Source organism: Cydia fagiglandana, chromosome 27 (genome assembly GCF_963556715.1).
Source record: "Cydia fagiglandana chromosome 27, ilCydFagi1.1, whole genome shotgun sequence".
Lineage (NCBI taxonomy): Eukaryota > Metazoa > Arthropoda > Insecta > Lepidoptera > Tortricidae > Cydia > Cydia fagiglandana.
Genome location: NC_085958.1, coordinates 2,306,552 through 2,327,426, shown reverse-complemented (window position 1 = coordinate 2,327,426; position 20,875 = coordinate 2,306,552). Strand labels below are relative to the sequence as shown.

The window sequence follows — 20,875 nt, the reverse complement described above, 5'->3', positions numbered from 1 at the left end:
TGCCTTTCATGGCTCCTCTACACGATGGGCCAACGCCGGCCACTCCAAGGGACGCCGCCATGCGGTAGAATGAGATAGCAATATCACTTGCTCCCTCTAACGCATAAATGCGTCCCTTGGAGTGGCCGGCGTTGGCCCATCGTGTAGAGGAGCCATCACACGAGTTTTAAACACTCTAATTTTCATTTCTAATACGAGGAAAGTAAAATGCATGTATTTAAAAAAAAGCATTACTAAAATAGAAAAATTTATTGTATTTTTTGAGGGGGAGTCATATATCAGAATAGAAATGGTATAAGAAATCCATTTATACCCAAATTTGAATTGCTTATAGTAAAAAATAAAATAAAATCGTACTTGGAACTTAAAATGCTCTAGTGCAGAAACGTATCATTTTCTGCACACCTTTTAGAATAACAATAACCCTCTTTCAGAGCATGATACATGAAAAAGCTTTTCTTCTGCCACTCGTCACGGTTCTTACATGCAGTAAGTTAAGAGTGAGAAAGAGATATTTTGACCGCACCAAGGTCGCGGTGCTGTATAGTCTGTTACGGCTTTTATTGCGCTATTGAATGCTGATGACGGCGCCACAGAATAAATAATAGTACTAGGTACAGAAGACTCACTCTCTAACAAAACGCGTCTGTTACGATTAGCACAGATATGGCCGCTAGGTGGCGACAGCGCCACGCGCAGCTTATGGCAAACCCCAAAATTTGGGTTGAACGGATGTATTTTTAGCTACCTGTAGCAAAGCGACGAAATCGCGGAGTGAGCCACGCCTGACGGCGTCAAGGTTTGTGTGACTCGAAAGTTAACCTTAAGAATGATTTTAAATTTTCAAAGCTTTCATAGAGTTAGACCAAGAAAAGTCTGCAACGATTATGATAGCACACGCAGTGCAAAAGTGTTATTTGAGACATTATTGGGACAAAAATACAAACTAAACAATAATAAAACTAAACTACATGGAATATAAAACTTATATAAGGGGTCATCCATTAATTACATCACACGTTTAGGGGGAGGGAGGGGGTCAAGTAAATGTGACATATTGTGACATGGGGGAGGGGGGAGACACAAACTTTGTGACGTCACTTTAACTTCATCAGTAACCGAAAATTTATTTAAATTATTTTATTCGCTGTACATTTCAATAACAAGTTTTTAAAACGATAATCGTTTTTATTCGTTTAATTTTCTTTCCTAAGCAGTTTTGGGTTATAATATTACTAATATTTATATCGTCAAAAATATTTTGATAAAATATTAATAATACTAAGGTACTTACTTAATTCGATTTGGCGATTTCGTAGAAAAAATGTGACGTCACACTAGGGGGGAGGGGTTTGCCAAATGTGACCAAGTGTGACAAGGAGGGGGGGAGGGGTCAAAAAAACCTAGAAATTCGTGTGACGTGATTAATGAACCCCTAAACAGACTTATAAATAAAAAATGATCCCTAGGTCGCTGTCATGTGTTATGGTGCCCGTAGACTGGCAGCGTTACCTCGTTGGATGGCCAGACTTAGTCTCTGGCCGAAGTAGCTGCCAGCCCTCTCACCAGTGTTATTTTAGACGTCTACCTTCTATGAATTTATGATGTTTAAATAACACTTGCATTGCGTGTGCTATCGAAATCAATGCCAACTTTTCTTGGTTGGTGGAAGTAAATGGATTACAAACGTTCCAATAAGGTCTAGTTTAGCCTCTGGAAGGTCAGATAGCAGTCGCTTTCGTAAAAACTAGTACCTACATCAATTCTTGGGATTAGTCGTCAAGCGGACCCTAGGCTCCCATGAGCCGTGGCAAAAAGGCGGGATAACGCGAGGAAGAAAACTGCGTGTCAAAATCGCTGCAGACTTTTCTTGGTCTAACTCAAGTGCTCTAGGCTTCAATATTTTTCATCGTTACCTTTTTGCCTCACAACGTGACGTCATCACGTCATAAAAGCTAAAAAGCCAATTAAAGTATAAATTGGCAAAGGTTTGCACGACTGGGCCAGTCACTACAAACATCGCAAATATTGGCGCCAACACAACCAACATTTCAATTGCTACTTTGAAGTTGTCGTATCTTATGCTATTTTTTCAATATAAAAACTTAAAAACCCAGTACTTACCCATATCGCAATGCTGATACGTTGTGCGAGGTAGCCGCCAGCTATTCGGTCACCAGTTACGTCGACCAGACGCTTCATGATTTTTGCGAATACTTGTGCGCGCTGGGACCCCATGGATCTAGAGTTTCAACTCCAAATGGTACAAAATGATACACTCTACCATGAGATATATATAACTCCGTATAAAGGATGACTCACGTTAGACCGGGCCGTGTCCGAGCCGGAGCTTCTGGCGCTTACTTTTCTATGACATGACAGGCGATTACGTGATGCTTTCCATAGAAAACTATGCGCCGGAAGCTCCGGGTCGGACACGGCCCGGTCTAACGTGAGTCATTCTTTAGATAAATAAAGTCTAAGAAAAAAAACGTGCCTCGGAAATCAAGAAAAAGTCATTCTCAAATAGATGGCGCCTATTCTCGGCTAGATAGCGTTGACACCGACACGACACCGTTTGATATTTAACAATTTTAACACATATCAGTGAAAAAACATGGGTCAGTATGGAACAATAAAAATTAAAAATCATTTATCCGTAAACATATTTTGATTAATTTATACATTTTCAATTTTATTTTAAGTTTTAATCGTGTGCCGATAGATGGCAGTAAATGTACCGTGACTAAAAAATTTACTTTGGCAATAGCCCTAGCCCTGTATATTATCTATTCTCTTTGTCTCTAGTGAGGCACCTATATTTCTTACGTTTTAAAATTTCGGCGCTTTCTGCCGCCCCGCCCGCTTTTACATTCGTCCGTTGGAGGTGGGACGGTGCCAGTGTGTCTACGCAGGTAGCATCCCACACTGTCCCAAGCTCCAAGGAACTACGGACACCCAGTGGCGTAGCTAGGGGGGGGGCGGGGCCGGTCCGCCCCGGGAGTCACCCATTAAGGGGTGACACCCGACCGTGAACATCAGTAGTGACAAAACGCGTCTGTCACGATCAGCACAGATATGGCCGCAAGGTGGCGACAGCGCCACGCGCGGCTTATGGCAAACCCCAAAATCGGGGTCGAACGGATGTACTTTTAGCTACCTGTAGCAAAGCGACGAAATCGAATGAGCCACGCCTGCCCTTACTCTTTTTATTTAATACTAGATATGAGATTAGTTACCTTTCTTTAACAATGCGAGATACGAGTTATTCCAAACTAGTTCCGCAAAGCCCCGAGGAATGTGCAGAATTTTCCGCGCAGCATGAATGGAATTATAAATGTGAGCCGGATTCCTAGGACTTTGTTTACCGAGCTGACAGCGTCTATTGCCCTAGATAATTAAGCTCTCTTTTATGGCTGATGTCAAGCGTGTCTCACTCCGCGATTTCATCGCTTTGCTACAGGTAGCTAAAAGTACATCCGTTCGGCCCCAATTTTGGAGTTTGCCATAAGCCGCGCGTGGCGCTGTCGCCACCTAGCGGCCATATCTGTGCTGATCGTGACGTGACAGACGCGTTTTGTTAGAGAGTGAGTCTTCTGTACCTAGTACTATTATTTATTCTGTGCTGATATAGACACCGCGCGAACTCGTATGCGATTTAAGTTTGCTGTTGATTACGTACAATCCAATCGACCGATCAAAACCCGCAATGTAATGATACTCGAATCGTCTATAGTTCGTTTTTTTTAGCATTAGAAAGAAATTGCAAGAAGGTAAGCGATCTTGACATGTCTTTTAATTAAAATACACTTTATAAAAATCAGTAACTATTACTTTTGAAAGCAGAAGAATATAAATGATTGTATTACATTCATAATTGTTACATATTTGCCGAAACTTATTTATAAAATGTGTTTTTCAATTAAAAGACACATCAAGATTGTTTACCTTATTTCTAATGCTAAAAAAAACGAACATAAATGAGCCCTTAGTCTAGCCGTGAATGGTGATTAATGGTGGTAACGGGGTGATTTAAAAAAAACTGGCCACGTGCGTGTGGACCACGCATAATGGACGGTTCCTTCATTCGGATGCCACGTCACAGAGCTGTCAATAACGAAATTGAACTTTATGCATATGCACGTTATTCTATGTTGCTCTGTGGTCTGTGACCGATTCATCGGTCTTTGGCATTGAACCTGCGGTGCGGATATATCGGTCATTGGTTCCAAAAGGTTAATAAGATCGTTTTTTTACCTCTTTAATAAATAAATATATTGTCGACAGGTCTGGTCAAGCTGGGTGTCCACTGCGTCACGGGCAAGAAGGTCGCCATCAAGATCATCAATAGGGAAAAGCTGAGCGAATCCGTGCTAATGAAAGTACGTATCAATGTTTCGTAGCCGTTTAATGTAATACTCCTACGGTAGATGTCGCCAGGCGTATATGAAGTTTATGGTAACCACAGATAAGATAATTACTTTAATTTTGACAACCCTAAATAGCCAAAAGGGGTAAGTGCCATAGTTAGAAAGGGATATCATGATTCGTCCCTGAATCGCTGTCAAACTTCGGTTTTGTAGAAAGTGTCCTTTCTGTACGGTAGTACTATTATTTATTCTGTGGTACGTATCAATGTTTCGTAGCCTTTTAATGTAATACTCCTACGGTAGATGCCGCTAGGCGCATATGAAGGATATGGTAAAAATATTCGCTGTCAAAAGTTAAGCCTCGATTGGCCCAAAAATCTTTTACGTGATAGACTGTACTGATATCCGTATCAGTAATATTTATAATATGAAAATCAAATTGAAACCTAAAATTTACAAAATGCATGAAAGATGCACGTCTTAACGGATTAAATTTGTCATTGGCGTTAAAGAGATAAGTTTTGGCGAGCAAAGGCTTAATAAAATCAATGGCTAACAGGCTTAACGATTGTCATGGAAGCTTAAGGTCATCCTACAGCGGATTTCTGTCACATAACATAATATTGAATTAACACGCGATATTTTTAACATTTGGGCCGATGTTGAAAATCGGCCGGCTTTTTGAAAATGTGGGTCGTGTTGACATTGCCAAATGTTTCTCCTGATAGGTATGTACTTGTATTTATCTAATTAAGAGTCATATGTAGCGTCATATGTAGTCATATGTAGATTCAATGTAGAGTCATATGTAGAGTCATAGCTATACGTAGCTATACGTTGAGTGGTTAATAAGAAATGTTTATTAGCACAAATAAACAACACATAACTGAAATTCATTTCGAACATGAATATTTGTGCCTAAAGGTTGTGTCTCAGTTCTCGCCTAAAAGAATATAGAGAAATTAAAGTGAAAATTCAAGATGTGATGGTTTTAATAATATTCTACAAGTTATAATTTGCAATTGGTTTTGTTTCAGGTGGAGCGGGAAATAGCAATTATGAAATTAATAGAACACCCGCACGTCCTAGGATTGTCCGACGTTTATGAAAATAAGAAATACCTGTAAGTGCTACTATTTTAATAATACCATAGAGAAATATAGTAAGAATAGAGTGCTCACTCCATACATCGGTTTTGATACCAAAAAGACTATTATTATCGCAGTCGACATCTAGCATCGAGTAGCGGAATTATCAGTACCGCTACTCGAGACTAGATGTCTCTGGTGTAGCGACTCACGAAAATTGTATTGAACAACAATTAACAACTAATACTCCTTCTCTCTCTAACTATCCTTCTGCTTCTAAAAGCAGAAGGAGTTGATAATAGAGTTCCGGTTAATCCGGTTATAATATTAGCTGAAAATTATTGAGCATTAGACTTTTCGGACACCGGTACATCTATTGTCAAGTAGCAGTACTGATTATTCCTCTAGTCGATTCCAGATGTCGACTACGAAAATAATAGTCGTTTCTGTACCAAAACTGATGTATGGAGATGTACTTTTTAGGGTTCCGTACCCAAAGGGTAAAACGGGACCCTATTACTAAGACTTCGCTGTCCGTCCGTCCGTCCGTCTGTCTGTCATCAGGCTGTATCTCACGAACCGTGATAGCTAGACAGTTGAAATTTTCACAGATTATGTATTTCTGTTGCCGCTATAACAACAAATACTAAAAACAGAATAAAATAAAGATTTAAATGGGGCTCCCATACAACAAACGTGATTTTTGACCAAAGTTAAGCAACGTCGGGAGTGGTCAGTACTTGGATGGGTGACCGTTTATTTTTTGCTTTTTTTTGTTTTTTTTTTGCATTGTGGTACGGAACCCTTCGTGCGCGAGTCCGACTCGCACTTGCCTGGTTTTTTCCTCTATGATAATAGGGACCGTGCGTAATGTTCTCTACTCACCACAAGATGGCGCTAACATCAATCTGTCACAGGTACCTGGTGTTGGAGCACGTAAGCGGAGGGGAGTTATTCGACTACCTTGTGAAGAAAGGCCGGCTCACTCCTAAGGAGGCACGGAGATTCTTTAGACAAATTATATCTGCGCTCGACTTTTGTCATAGCCATTCTATATGGTAAGTAAATCCTGAAACAATGCATACGGTATATATATAGATAGTCAAGCAAATCTTGTGAGTAGAAAAAGGCGCGAAATTCAAATTTCCCATGAGACGATGTCCCTTCGCGCCTACATGTTTCAGATTTGCCGCCTTTTTCTACTGACAAATTCTGCTTGACCAACTATATGTATTTGACCAGTGGCATAGCGTGAACTGATCTAACTAATCTAGCCGGGCGAAGTCGTATCTGTGAGGCCCTTTTTTCCACTATGCCCAAAGGGGGCCCACGCGAGGCCCTCCTTGGGGCGCGAGGCCGTGGGTGATGGGCCACTTCACCCACGCCTATAGTTCGTTTTTTTTAGCATTAGAAAGAACTTGCAAGAAGGTAAGCGATCTTGACATGTCTTTTAATTGAAAAACGCTTTTTAAAAATCAAAAACTATTACTTATGAAAGCAAAATATTATAAATGATCGTATTAGATTCATAATTGTTACATATTTGCCGTAACCTATTTTTAAACTGTGTTTTTCAATTAAAAGATACATCAAGATTGTTTACCTTATTTCTAATGCTAAAAAAAACAAACTATATAGCTACGCCACTGTATTTGACGGTCTAAACATCTAGTATCAATTAGCGGTACTGATAATTCCGGTACTCGATGTCGACAACGAAAATAATTTATAGTCACACCAATAAAAGTCTGCAGCGGATTTGATAGCCCACGCAGTGTAAGTGTTACCTATTTATACGTCATAATTTCATAGAAGTTTGACGTTTAAAATGACACTTGCACTGCGTGGGCTATCAAAACCGCTGCAGACTTTTTACGGTCTAACTCTAGTCGTTTTGGTACCAATACTGATGTATGGAGTGGGCGCGAAATGTATTTTTTTTCTATGGTCATGGCCGGGCGGCCTGGAGGCCGGTTCGATTCCGGCCTGAGCCACTGGGGGTTTAAGGATCACTCACGTTAGACCGGCCGCGTAGCCAACATGCCAACCGCTTACGCTGCTGCGTAGCGATTGAAACGCAACTGTCTCTGTCGCACTAATATGGAAGAATGATAGAGAGACACAAAGCGTTTCGTTGTCTAAGCGATAGCGATTGTAACCTTGGCTAGGCCGGATGGCCGTGTCCGGGCCGGAGCTTCCGGCGCATCGTTTTCTATGGAAACCATCCACGTGATCGCCTGTCATGTCATAGAAAAGTAAGTCATCCTTTAGTCGCCAATTTCAGTCTATAATATTTCTGTTACAGCCATCGCGACCTAAAGCCCGAAAACCTATTGCTAGACGAACGGAACAACATCAAGATAGCTGATTTCGGCATGGCGTCTCTACAGCCCGCCGGTTCCATGTTAGAAACGTCATGTGGGAGTCCGCATTACGCCTGTCCTGAAGTTATACGGGTAAGTGAGAGTTGTTACAGCGACATCTAGTGGAGATTTTTATTATTATTTCGGCATGGTGCGAAAGAATTTAATTCAGACACTCTTGACTCTTCTCTTTGCTACGGGCAAGTCTACAAAGATACTACGTGTGAGATTTATTACAGCGACATCTATTGGAGATTTTTATTATTATTTCGGCATGGCGCCTCTACAGCCCGCCGGTTCCATGTTATAAATGTGTGGTAGTCCGCATTACGCCTGTCCTGAAGTTATACGGCTCAATCAGGGCTCAATCAATTACCAACTAAGGAAGAGCGGTGCCTCTTAACACAAGTATTTGCTACATAAAAAGTGGCGCCAACACTTACAACTGTATTTTAAGTAATTCTTAATATGAATAAACATTTTTTTCCTTTTTTATTTTATTTTCACTCTACGCCTCTACCTCATACACCAGCCAGTTTTACCGAAGAGTCGCAAATCGTGATCCAAAAGACTCGAGCATTATCTCTTGACGCCTAAAAGTCTATTTTACTAATTACATAAATAAAACCGGGCAAGTGCGAGTCGGACTCGCGCACGAAGGGTTCCGCACCATAATGCAAAAATTAAATCTTTATTTTATTCTGTTTTAGTATTTGTTGTTATAGCGGCAACAGAAATACATCATTTGTGAAAATTTCAACTGTCTAGCTATCACGGTTCGTGAGATACAGCCTGGTGACAGACGGACACCAAAGTCTTAGTAATATAGGGTCCCGTTTTACCCTTTGGGTACGGAACCCTAAAAAGGCTCCTTTTAGGCGTCAAAAGATGAGGCGAGCCCTAAAGAGGTTCACAGAGTCTTTTGGATCACTAGCCGCAAAACCGCGGTTTTACTACGGGCGATACGAGTCGCGAGTAAAACCGCGGCATAACGGCTCGTACGCCATTCATCCGCTTAACCATAGAGAAATATAAGTTAGACAAGAGTGCACACTCCATACATCAGTTTTGGCACCAAAAATATTAGTATTTTCATAGTCGACATCTAGCACCGAGTAGCGGAATTATCAGTACTTTTAGTAGCAGTAGTAGTACTGTCAAGTGACAATAGATGTAGCACCGACCGGAAACTAATCTCAACAACATAAGACTTTTCGATGACCACATGATGATGACATAGGACTTTCTAGATGTCGACTATGAAAATACTAATATTTTTGGTGCCAAAACTGATGTAAATACACTGATTACTGATGTATGGAGTGAGCACTCTTGTCTAACTTATATTTCTCTATGGCTTAACAAAACTATAATTACTCTTGCTACTCGCCCAAAGATGGCGCTAGAGGACATACAAAGTTGTAAAAAAAACTATAATTATACCGAATAGGGTAATTTATTAGGTTACAAAAGAAAATACCTACTACTTACAAACAAAATAATTCTAGAAAAGCTACAACTTAATATAAAACTACAATATTCACAAAGTCTTTTAACGGGTAATGGGTTACTTATATAAAATAGTCTAAATTAAATTATTTCTTATGCGAACCGCACTTAGCTCCAGTGTGTGAGCGGGACATCACTATGCATATATTTCTGTCGCGCTCGCACAACGGAGCGCCTTGCGGATCCGTATCCAATGGGAAAACCTGCTTGACAAATAACTATATGTGACAATCCCAAGCAAAAGTTACCACATGTTAGCCATAAGGACACTCTAGACAGGCTATTCGTATAGATATACGAGCAAATTTCGTCCTTATGGTAAGCGACAATGTGGTACTTTTGCTAGAAAATGTCACAAATGGTCAATAAAATTAAGGGCCACCCCACATATAGCGTTTTTCGAGCGTCGGCGTCTGGTCAGCGCTATGGAAAATGACGTCGCTGCGCAGTTGCGTCGACGTTGCGTCGAGCAGCGGCCATAGTTGTAGACGCCGACGCTCGAAAGACGCTAAATTTGGGGTGGCCCTAAGAGGGAAATCAATAATAGACTGCTGTCCTTTTTAAACTTTTATACGCATTTGAAAGTCAACTTTGGAAATTAGTAGTCTTAAATGTCCCTATTTAAATTTTAATATGATATTAACCTAATTAAGTACATCATAATACAGGTAAATAGTTAGTTTTTATGGGTTATTCCTACTAGTTACCACCAAGTTGTTACCACGTGGTAACTAGTAACTGTACTGAAATAGAAAAGGGGTTTTTTTGCCCAGTAGTGACCACTGGTAAAAACTTGGTGGTAACTTAGTGGGAATAATCCTTTTATACCTATTCGGAATATAATTGTGTACATATTTTTGAACCTTTCGTCTGTGCACATATATCTGATGACAATATTTAATCAAAACCATATTCAAAAGTTTCAAGAATCATGATTAAATCAAATGTAATCAATTATTTTAATTTAATTAAACTAAAAATAACAACCACCCAATCAGCGAAGTAAAAAACTAAATCTATTTTGTTCTTAAAAACAATTAAAAATACAAATGTAATCACAGATTAAAAATGTACTTATTAGGTTTCTGAGATTTCCTCCAAATCCTTATACACCGTGGGTCTAAATAATCTGACAGATTATAAGAGTGTTTTGGTACCCTAACCAGTGGCGTAGCTAGGGAGGGCGGCGGGAGCGGTCCGCCCCGGGTGTCACCCGTTTAGGGGTGACACCCGACCGTGAACAGTAGTGCCACCTATAAAAATTCGTAAAATGAAAGCGATGGAGTAAATCCTGAGCTATTTAACAAAAATTACAATTACTCTTTTTAAATATATTTTACAATTTTGATTGAATTTTGGGGTGACACCCACAATTTCCGCACCGGGTGCCACCCATGCTAGCTACGCCACTGACCCTAACCCTAACATAATCATGAAACTATGATGTATTAATTGTAAATTGTTTTTTAAATTATACAAAATTACAATTTTATTTTATATTCCAAGTTCTAATCGAAGGGATGGTTAACATATGAAAGTATTTTTTTTAACTAAAATACAAGAAATTATCTTTACAAATATCTGCCAGGTATCTCAGGATGACTATAGTTGGTCAAGCAAATCTTGTCAGTAGAAAAAGGCGCGAAATGCAAATTTTCTATGAGAATATATTTCGCGCCTACATTTTTCAAATTTGCCGCCTTTTCTACTGACAAGATCTGCTTGACCAACTATATGTAGAAAATGTGCTTTAATTATGTTGGTAATCGTAACAAAGAAGTAAAAGCATCTTTTTATTTTGTCACTCATATTCAATCATCATCGACCCTTTGTTTCTTGCTAGTATTAGACGGAGTTTGAGGCGGCGAATGCGTTGTCTCTCTTCTCTTTCCAGAATGTCTAGCGCAGCCCGATGTTCTCTGAGTATTAGACTCCCTAGTCTCTCTGGATTCTCGAGTCGGAGAGAATTGCTTAAGCATTTCCACATCGTTGAAAATAACTTGAGCGCCCCCTCCGCAAGTCGGTACAACATCACCTTTGTAAAGCTTCGTTTCTAGCTCCCCATCCGTGTCTTGCTCTTGAGATATTAAGCAGTACTTCGACGCCTTAGCATTAGCTATGTCTTTGACTGTTGTTAGCTTGTTAACTACTTTACTGTTGACTATGGAGGGTTTCATAACGGTGCCCATTGGGACGAGTTTGTTAGGGGCGTGTTCGATCCAGCCTCGACCGTCAGCCGATAGCGAACGGCGGTGTCTAGGGTTGGCAACGGCTACACCACGACGGGACGATACTGCCGATGCTGGTGTGTCTCTAGTTTCCCTAGTATGCGGTACGGAGCTGAATGGAGTCAGCAAATGCGCTGGTAAAGCTCTAGGTGTCGACCCTGGTGTGTAGTCTCTCACACTAGTCTGCGCTGCGAATTCTCCTGTATGCTTCGGCTCCATATCACCTCTGTCTAACGCTTCAGCTATAATCCTTAAGCGATTCTCTTTATCTTCAATAGCGTTGCGTAATTTCTCTTTTTCAGTATGAATTTCCTTTGCTCGCTCATGCTCTGCCGCTATCTTATGATTATATTTCCTTTCTAATATACGCTTCATTTTCTCTTTCTCTAGCTTATTCTGGCTGAGCTGTAGCTCCTTCTCTTGCAACTCCCGTTTAAGAGTGCTTGTGTATTCGGTCAACTCGTTTAGTTTTCGTTTGTTTGAAGTTGATTCATTCTCCGTAGCTGTCAGACGGTCCTCTAAAGCTCTGATTCTACGTTCAGATGCAGCCAGCTGCCCTCTCAAAGCGGCATTCTCTCCTCTTACTTCTAAAGACTCTTTCTCTAAGTCTATAAGTGCGGCTCTGAACCTCTCATCCTTCAATGCTTTGCTCCGTTTTAAAGTCTCTCTCCGATCTAACCTCATCTCCAAATGGGCCATGAGTTCTTTAATAATATGGCCAGCTTGTGAGCTATTCAGTTCTAGACTTGGGAAGTCTGGGCCTAAGCTGTAGACTAGACCTAGGTCTAGCTCAAGCTCTTTAGCATCAGGTCTAGCTAGATTGTCTCTCGCAGTTGCAAATAGTCTGTTTGCTTTGCGTCTGCCGGACACCAGGCCTATAGAGGCCGCTATATCGTTGACTTGAGCTTTGGTTACCTCTACTTCAGCAGCCATTTCAGCAAACCTCATAACTTGGAGCGTTTCATCGTAGTCTTCTGCTCTCGGGTTAGCGCAAACAATCATACGTACCTGCCCTTCACCTTCGAAGAAGTTCTTGAACAGATGAGTGATCTTGGACTCCCTGTATGGCACCATATTATTAGCCCCAGTAGCTTGGTTCTCCCGTAAAACTTCCAGACACGTTCGGAGCGTCATTAAAGACTTGTTAATGTTGCCAGCCTCCCGTAACCGCTGGCCAGTATTTTTCGTCCGATTCGTTCTTTCGCTGCCAGCTAAATCGACCAGGCTTATTTGGCTGATGGATAGAAACTTCTTATTCTGGATTACAGCTTCACCGACCTCATCTACTGGTGCCTGCACCAACCTGATGGTAAAAACGGAGTGACTACGACTTGATTCCGCATTAAGAGTTGTATGAGCCATCCTTTTCCGTTTCAATCCTAAATAGAACGCATCAAATGCCTCCTCTGCAGACTTAATTTCAATCTCGGTGACACCATGGACGTACATGTTCTTCGCTGCGTCTTCTCTGATAATTTTCGCAGGTAAATTCTTAGTCACCGGCGGTCCATCTTCCAGCAAATCAAAGACGCTGTTATTGTAGACTTCTACATATGAAACAAACACTGCATACTGGTTATCTTCATTCAAACCTTCGACTTTTGTCACCTCCATGGAAGCCATTGCCAAGTCCGGGTTCGAATTGTTTTTTTTCCCTAATTTGAACTTATGGAGCTCCTGCTGCCGTTCCAACATGGCTTCCACCTCAGACTGAATCTCAAACATGTTCATTTTGTCAGGTTTGAACACGTATTTATGCGCCTGACACTCGTTTATAGTTTTAAATATGATGTTCAGACATCTTGGCAAAATACCGCAATTGTGAGGCTCGCCGGTCATTGTGAAGGTTTTCCCGCTGCCGGTGACGCCGTAAGTGAATAATAGACCATTTTTACCTTTGATTAGGCCTTCTACGAGCGGATATGCGACTTTATCAAACACTTCTTGTTGGGGTGTTTCAGGAGGGAATACTTCTTTAAAAGTGTATTTCATCGACTTGTTGTTCTCATTTCTGTAGCTCAAGGCCGTTGCTGGTGGAGTTAGGAGCACTGTGGTCGGTGAAATTATCTTCATACACGGGATATCGGATTCTCGTTGCATCGGGCGTAATCTACAGAAAACTTGTACTGGATCGCGCTCGCCGTTCAAGTTTTGCTTACTCCGCGCCGGCGTACGCATCTCGTTAATTTTCTGTTTCGATTTGGCGGACTTCATTTTGATTAATTCCCGTTTTTACACTCGTAGGACGATAAATCACACTTTGTTTATAAGAATTAACGTTTTACAATTTCGACGGTTATACGAAATCAAAGCAACCGTTGCCCGTTGATTAAATTAAATGCGAGCAAATTTAATATTGTCGGTTCAAGGGTTAGAATAAGTTTGTCTCTTTTACTCTTGAGCTATTTGCATTTGGTATCTCTTTCGACTGTTGAAAAGCTTGACTCTTTAAACGGGTTGGGTAGCATTAAAAATGACGTTTACTAGCGAGGAGTGTTGCATGCTTTTTAAATATTTTCCCACATGTTTAACCAAGGTTTAACCAAATGTTTCCCACATGTTCATTAAATAAAACTCGCCAATAAAAATTTAATTGCGCGATAATTTTAAAGGGCTTTATTTTCATTATCAACGCTTTATTTTTAAAGGAGTAAATATTTGGTTGGTTTTTATTGACATTTTCCCTAGGAGTCATACACAACCTAACATGGCTACACTAAAAATACGTTCCTATCCTATTGTGAAAATTATAAAAATTATTGAATATTAAGATTATTTAATACCTGAAATTTTTACGATGATTTAATTGTGAATGTCTTATATTATAATAAAAACATGGTTTAGAATTGTAATCTTAATAAACGATTTATTATCAATATAATCGAATATAATATGGCGTATAAAGGGACGTTCCAAAATGTTGCCACTACTCAAAAATGTATTTAAATTAGAAATAAAAACGATGAATTTTTACCGAAAAATTGCATACTTTTATTTTGATCATACTACATAACATTAATTGGAACCAAAACATTTATCACTTAATTTTTTGCTTGTAAAGTTCAAATATTATACAACTATTTTTTATACAGGGTTAAATGAACTCGTATTTTCTTTTTTTTTGTTTTAAGCGAAAGAAGAATTTTGGGGATTTTAGCTTTTGCCGTATGGCAGCATTGGCAGCTCTGTATTTGACAGGGACTTTTTGGCGGGAAGTCGAAAAAAGCGGGCGATTTAATTTTCCCAGATTTTCTCAAATTGATTTCTTTGTATATATTAACTTAAATTTGGTGTAAATAGTAAATTTGTGTACATAGAACATTGTGTAAATAAAAATGGGTGAAAACACCGGCGGGGGCCAGCCCCCCGGTGATAAAGAACCAAAAGAAAGAAAGAAACGAAAGTTGGCGGCTTCGGACGTTACCGCAAATTATAAAATGTTTGTTAAGCCAAATTACAAGCGACAATTCCCAGACAATCACAGCGCTGAGTGCGTCGTGTACGTAGAATCGCAGGAAAACGACAAGTTGGGCAATAGGAATCCCATTGCTCTGACAAAACTATTCACGGACAATGTTAAAGGAATAGTCGGCGTGCATCGAGTGAACGCGCATAAAGTAGGCGTCACTTTTAAGAAACCTGCACCGGCCAATAACTTTCTCAAAATGGACAATTTTTTGGGCAAAAATAAGTTGAAAGCTTTTGTACCAGCACACCTTACAGAGACAACAGGCGTGATACGTTACGTGCCTAAGGAGATGACTAATGAAGAGATATATAAAAACATTACCTGTGACACGGAGGTGATCTCGGTTAAGAGATTTATGAGAAAAGTGGACGGCAAATTGGTCCCCTTAGGTACGATTGCCGTTACTTTTGCGGCTACGACATTACCCCAATATGCATACATGCAAATGTACAGATACCCGATTCACATGTATATACCACCACTGCTGCAATGCTACAAATGCTTAAAATTCAACCACTCAGCAAGAGTTTGTCGAGGCGAACAAATGTGTTCAGCTTGTTCTGGACAGCATTCATATAAAGATTGTGATGTAGATGAACTCACTTGCATTAATTGCAAAGGCAATCACTTGGCGATCTCCAGAGACTGCCCTGTGAAACAAAAGAAAATTGAAGAAAAGAAAGCTAAATATGAAAACCTCAGCCGTAGTTTTGCCACTGTGGTGAGTAATACTGTACCATCAGCCCCTGTACCTATTACAAATCCAAAAGTATTTCCAACCATAACCAAACCAAATAATAATGTAGGCGTAAGCCAAACTTCCCTGAATATTGAGCAACTACTGAATGACGAGACTATCATTAATGCTTTAATCAAATCTTTGGTTATGCTGGGAAATGACAGGAGTGATACTCCAATTAATAATAAAAGAATTAAAGAAATACTCAAAACAAATTTATTAAACTAAATCATGGACACTTTTTTGCATCTAGCACAGTTTAACATTCAAAGTTTGTTACATAAGAAAGCCCTATTAAATACATTTCTTGCAGAGCAACAGATAGACATTTGTTTATTAAATGAAACATGGCTCAAAAGTACAAGTACAATTCCTAACTTTGCCCCGTACAACTTTATACATAAAATTTCAAAAAATGCCAAAAATGGAGTAGGTATACTTATTAAACAAAACTTACAATATAATATCATAAACACAACTTTTTATGAATCGATTCAGAATATCTGTGTAGCTATTGAAACATCAGTTGGTAAATTATACATTCTTTGTGTTTATTGTCCACCCAATGGTAGCAGGTTTGATGTTCGTAAAATGAAAAAGCTTTTGCTTGAAACCCCCAAGCCATGTCTAATCATGGGTGATTTTAACGCTCATCACATATTATTTGGCTGTCAATCAAATAACAGTAGAGGCAATAGTTTATACAATATTATTGATGAATTTGATTTGTGTATTTTAAATGATGGCAGTCCAACAACAGTGCAATATCCAAATAGGAATCCATCTGCAATTGATATAGCTCTTGTCAGTCCCACAATAGCTCCCCTTTGTGAATGGCGAGTTCATGATGACCCAATGGGTAGTTACCACTATCCGACTCTGGTTGATGTAAATGTGAAGCCATCCATATATGAAGTCCGACCTGTGGAAGAAAAATATATTTATAATAGAGCAGATTGGTCCAAGTATTATAATTTATCAGAAACCTGTTTTTCTCATTTAGACATTGATGATAATACAGAACCTCTTAATTTGTATACTAATTTTGTAAACATTTTATATGATATTCGTTCAGAAACAGTTCCAAAACTAGAGTCCAAACAATCCGTGAAGGTCATGAGGAAACCTGTTCCCTGGTGGAACCAAACATGCCTTGAGGCTGTTAAAAAGTCTAAAGATGCTTTAACTCAGTATAGAACATCACCCAGTATTGCTAACTTTATAAATTACAAAAAGCTTGATGCCCAGAAAAAAAGAACATTAAAACAAGAACGTGTGAGGTCTTGGCAAGAGCTATGCAGTAGTTTTAATAGGATGACACCGGTTTCTAGGATATGGGGATACATGAAAAAGTTTAAAAGAATTGGCTCTTCTCACAATAGACATTTAAATGATGAATGGGTGCCAAGTTTTTTAAATAAATTATCAGATTCATCTCCATTAAATAAAAATCATTTAAATAACATTATTAATCAGTCAGACGAAACTCCAAGGAACTCTTTTCTGAATAGACCGTTTACACTTAATGAACTTTTTATATCACTCAAAAGTAGAAAAGACACATCACCAGGGTTAGACAATATACCATATATGTTAGTAAAAAAGTTGCATCCTAATGCTATAGAAATACTTTTACATATTTATAATAAATTATGGGATCATTTAGTCATTCCAGAGTCATGGAAAACACAATGTGTCATTCCCATCTTAAAGCCAAATAAACCAGTAAATAGTCCTTCATCATATAGACCAATTTCATTGTCATCATGTTTAGGCAAACTTTTTGAAAATATGTTAAAGTTACGTTTAGATTACTATGCAGAAACTCAGGGAAAGCTACCGGATGTTCAGTTTGGATTCAGAAAAGGCAAAAGCTGCACTGAAAGTTTTGTTTCATTTATTAGTGACCTTAAAAAGGCTAAACTTAGTCATACAAATGTTATATGTGTTTTTCTAGATGTAAAAGGTGCCTTTGATAATGTTAATATTGAAAGTTTAATTACTGTATTACATCAATTAGATCTCCCTGCTAAAATTTTAAATTGGATTTTTGGTTTTTTATATAATAGGACTGTATATGTAAAATTTAACAATAAGCTGTATGGCCCTACAACAGCTAATAAAGGAACAATGCAAGGTGCAACCTTATCACCCTTATTGTATAACCTTTACACATCTCAAATCCTTAGTTTTGTAAATACATCCCAAGTTAAAATATTGCAATTTGCTGATGACTTGCTTTTGTACTGTGAAAATCAAAATCTAAATATGGCTGTTGAAAATATGAACACTGCTTTAACTCAATTACAAAGATATTACAGCAACATTTTAAAATTAGAAGTTAGTCCCGATAAAAGTAAAGTCTTAGTAATCAGTAGAGACCCATATGCACAGTCCATTGTAAATATTAGTTATAATAATAATGTAATTCCTATTGCCAATCATCACAAATTTCTAGGTGTTATTATAGATGATAAATTGAAATTTGATAAACATATAGACTATATAAGCCAAAATGCTATGAAAAGCATAAATATTATGAGAAGTTTAGCAGGAACATTCTGGGGTTCTGACCCAAAAACACTAAACATGCTTTACAAAAGCATAGTCAGAAGCCATTTTGACTATAGTTCCCTAGCATACATGAATGCAAGTAGCACGCTTTTAAGAAAGTTGGATGTCTTACAAAACATTGGTTTGAGAGTCATAAGTGGAGCTATGCGCACCACTCCCATTAACTCAATGGAAATTGAAAATTGTATACCTCCATTGTCCTTGCGTCGTTTACAGCTGGCTGAGAGATTTTGTTTAAAGGAGTTGTCGTGTGAGAATCTTGTTGTCTTGGATAAAGTCTTATACCCAGTAGAAATTGCTCAGTCAGCTAACATCTCGGCTAATACTCTCATTACAGGTTCTTTGCCTGAAATATCCATAATTATGATGAACACCAAAAATTTGACAAAAAATATGTACATAAATAACCAGTGGCCAATTTATAAGTACTCATATAATACTATACTAAGTTATTTTAATGTTAAATCTCACTTAGACTTGATTAAAAACAAATTTGACTTTCTTGAATTTATAAATGATAAACATGACTACTATATTATGTATACTGATGGCTCTAAAAATGACCATGTTAAAGCTGCATATTATGACCCTCAAATGAAAGTGACAAAATGTATCAAAATCAATAGTAATTGTAGTATATTCACGGCTGAAGCTTGGGCGATATTAGAAGCTTTGACATATGTAAATAGTAATGTAAATAATGTAAATATTCTAATTGTAAGTGACTCTAAGAGTGTTTTAACTGCCTTATGTAATAGTTCGTTAGAATATAAGCAAAATTATATAATATGTCAGATTAAGGATAGGCTATGTAAGTTACAGAAAAATGTAGAATTTTTATGGGTGCCCTCCCACAGTGGCATAACAGGAAACGAGGTTGTGGATCAGGCGACTCGTCGGGACCACGACCTGGACCTCACAGAATCTTTTAAAGTGCCATTTACTGACTATTACCATTACTTCAAAAGTATTACTAAAGGAATATGGAAAGAATATTGGAGACATAACACAGAATTACTGGATAAAGGAAGATGGTATGCAAGCATACAAAACGACTTACCAACAACACCGTGGTATTATGCCTTTAAATACACCACCAGGAAATTCATGACATGCATAAACCGTCTGCGATTTGGTCATTGTTTGGTCCCGGCACATCTTAAAAGGAAGAATATTATTACTGATGATAAGTGTACATATTGTTTTAAAGAAAATACGGACATAAAACACGTTATATTTGATTGTGTATCGTTTGCCATGCAAAGGCTGTTACTTGTCAGTGTCATTAGTGATGTAGCTGAAGAGAACTCGTTAAGTGTTCCCCGCCTCGTTCAAGATTTATTATCTAACCCAGTTTATTTTATACCAGTATTTAATTTTATTTTAAATACTGTAAAAGATATTTAATTTAAATGTATATATTTGATTGTCATGTAAGATATAAATTACTTGTACATTAAGTTTCAAAAGAGTTAATGTTATATAAGTTGTGTTTGCTAATTGATACTAAAATTGTTATTCTTTGTGTACTAGTTTATCTCATGTTGTTATGGCTATTATTGTGGATTTTTATGGTTTTTATGTAATGTTTATGAATACGACTGAAGGACTTGTATCCATGGTCATGAAATAAAAAAAAAATAAAAAAAATGTATTTGACAGCGAAAAAAAACTCGAAAAGTGACATTCACAGAGACTGAGTTGAGTTTGTTTACAGTTCAAAATGTTTAATAAATTTATTCTCGTTTGTATTTTTAGGGCGAGAAATACGATGGCCGAAGAGCGGACGTGTGGTCGTGCGGCGTCATCCTGTACGCGCTCCTCGTCGGCGCCCTGCCATTCGACGATGATAATCTGCGACAGTTACTTGAAAAGGTTTGTTTATATTCGCTCTTTTTTTAGGGCTCGCCTCATCTCTTGACGCCTAAAAGCCTATTTTACTAATTAAATAGAAGATGAGGCGAGCCCTAAAAAAAGAACTGAAAGGCTCGAGTCTTTTGGATCACTAGCTACGTCCACTTTAAAACTTTTTTTCTTAATTTGGAAAACAAACAGCCAACTTGTTTTAAATTTATTTGGAAAACAAACACCCTTTTACGAACATCTACAATGATGAACTAAAAATAGGCCTAAAGTTAATAAAGTTAAACAAAGTAAACTATTACAAAAAATTGTAGAAACTTATTTAAGAAAGGAAGAAAACTTACTACACTGATTCAGCCTAATGATGATGTTTGATTACAGGTGAAGAGAGGTGTCTTTCATGTCCCACATTTCGTGCCGCCCGACTGCCAGCAGCTTTTGCGAGGCATGATAGAAGTCAACCCGGAGAAGCGAATGACTGTAATTCTGTTTTTGATTTCCTTTTTTAGGCTAACCCTAAACTCAAATAAACTCAAAATTTACTGAACGGTTTTTCATGCGGTTTTCACCTGTCAATAGAGTGATTTTGGAGGAAACTTAGTTAACCCGTGCGAAGCCAGGGCGGGTGGCTAGTTTAGTAATAATGGTATAAATATCTGGGAGACCGAGCTT

General features: G+C 38.4%; 3 protein-coding genes across 3 annotated transcripts in view; 2 read left to right on the top strand and 1 right to left on the bottom strand.

Moving 5' to 3' along the window:
• LOC134677998 (serine/threonine-protein kinase BRSK2) overlaps window positions 1–20,875 on the top strand; it is an 83,319-nt gene that overhangs the window by 6,444 nt on the left and 56,000 nt on the right. Inside the window, exons 3-8 of the mRNA XM_063536439.1 lie at window positions 4,288–4,382; window positions 5,408–5,493; window positions 6,376–6,516; window positions 7,764–7,914; window positions 20,099–20,215; window positions 20,585–20,683. Coding sequence (XP_063392509.1) covers window positions 4,288–4,382; window positions 5,408–5,493; window positions 6,376–6,516; window positions 7,764–7,914; window positions 20,099–20,215; window positions 20,585–20,683 — 689 coding nt within the window. The remainder of the gene's footprint in view (window positions 1–4,287; window positions 4,383–5,407; window positions 5,494–6,375; window positions 6,517–7,763; window positions 7,915–20,098; window positions 20,216–20,584; window positions 20,684–20,875) is intronic.
• LOC134677831 (kinesin-like protein KIF23) lies at window positions 11,140–13,990 on the bottom strand. Its single transcript, XM_063536258.1, has one exon. The coding sequence runs from the start codon at window positions 13,770–13,772 to the stop codon at window positions 11,142–11,144; it is 2,631 nt and encodes an 876-aa protein (XP_063392328.1). The 5' UTR covers window positions 13,773–13,990; the 3' UTR covers window positions 11,140–11,141.
• LOC134677838 (uncharacterized) lies at window positions 14,753–16,435 on the top strand. Its single transcript, XM_063536263.1, has one exon. It carries the CDS (start codon window positions 14,894–14,896, stop codon window positions 15,992–15,994), a length of 1,101 nt encoding a protein of 366 aa, XP_063392333.1. The 5' UTR covers window positions 14,753–14,893; the 3' UTR covers window positions 15,995–16,435.

Bases quoted from the DNA above. Each gene is read 5' to 3' on its own strand.
- LOC134677838 (XM_063536263.1), top strand. From the start codon at position 14,894: ATGGGTGAAAACACCGGCGGGGGCCAGCCCCCCGGTGATAAAGAACCA.
- LOC134677831 (XM_063536258.1), bottom strand. From the start codon at position 13,772: ATGAAGTCCGCCAAATCGAAACAGAAAATTAACGAGATGCGTACGCCG.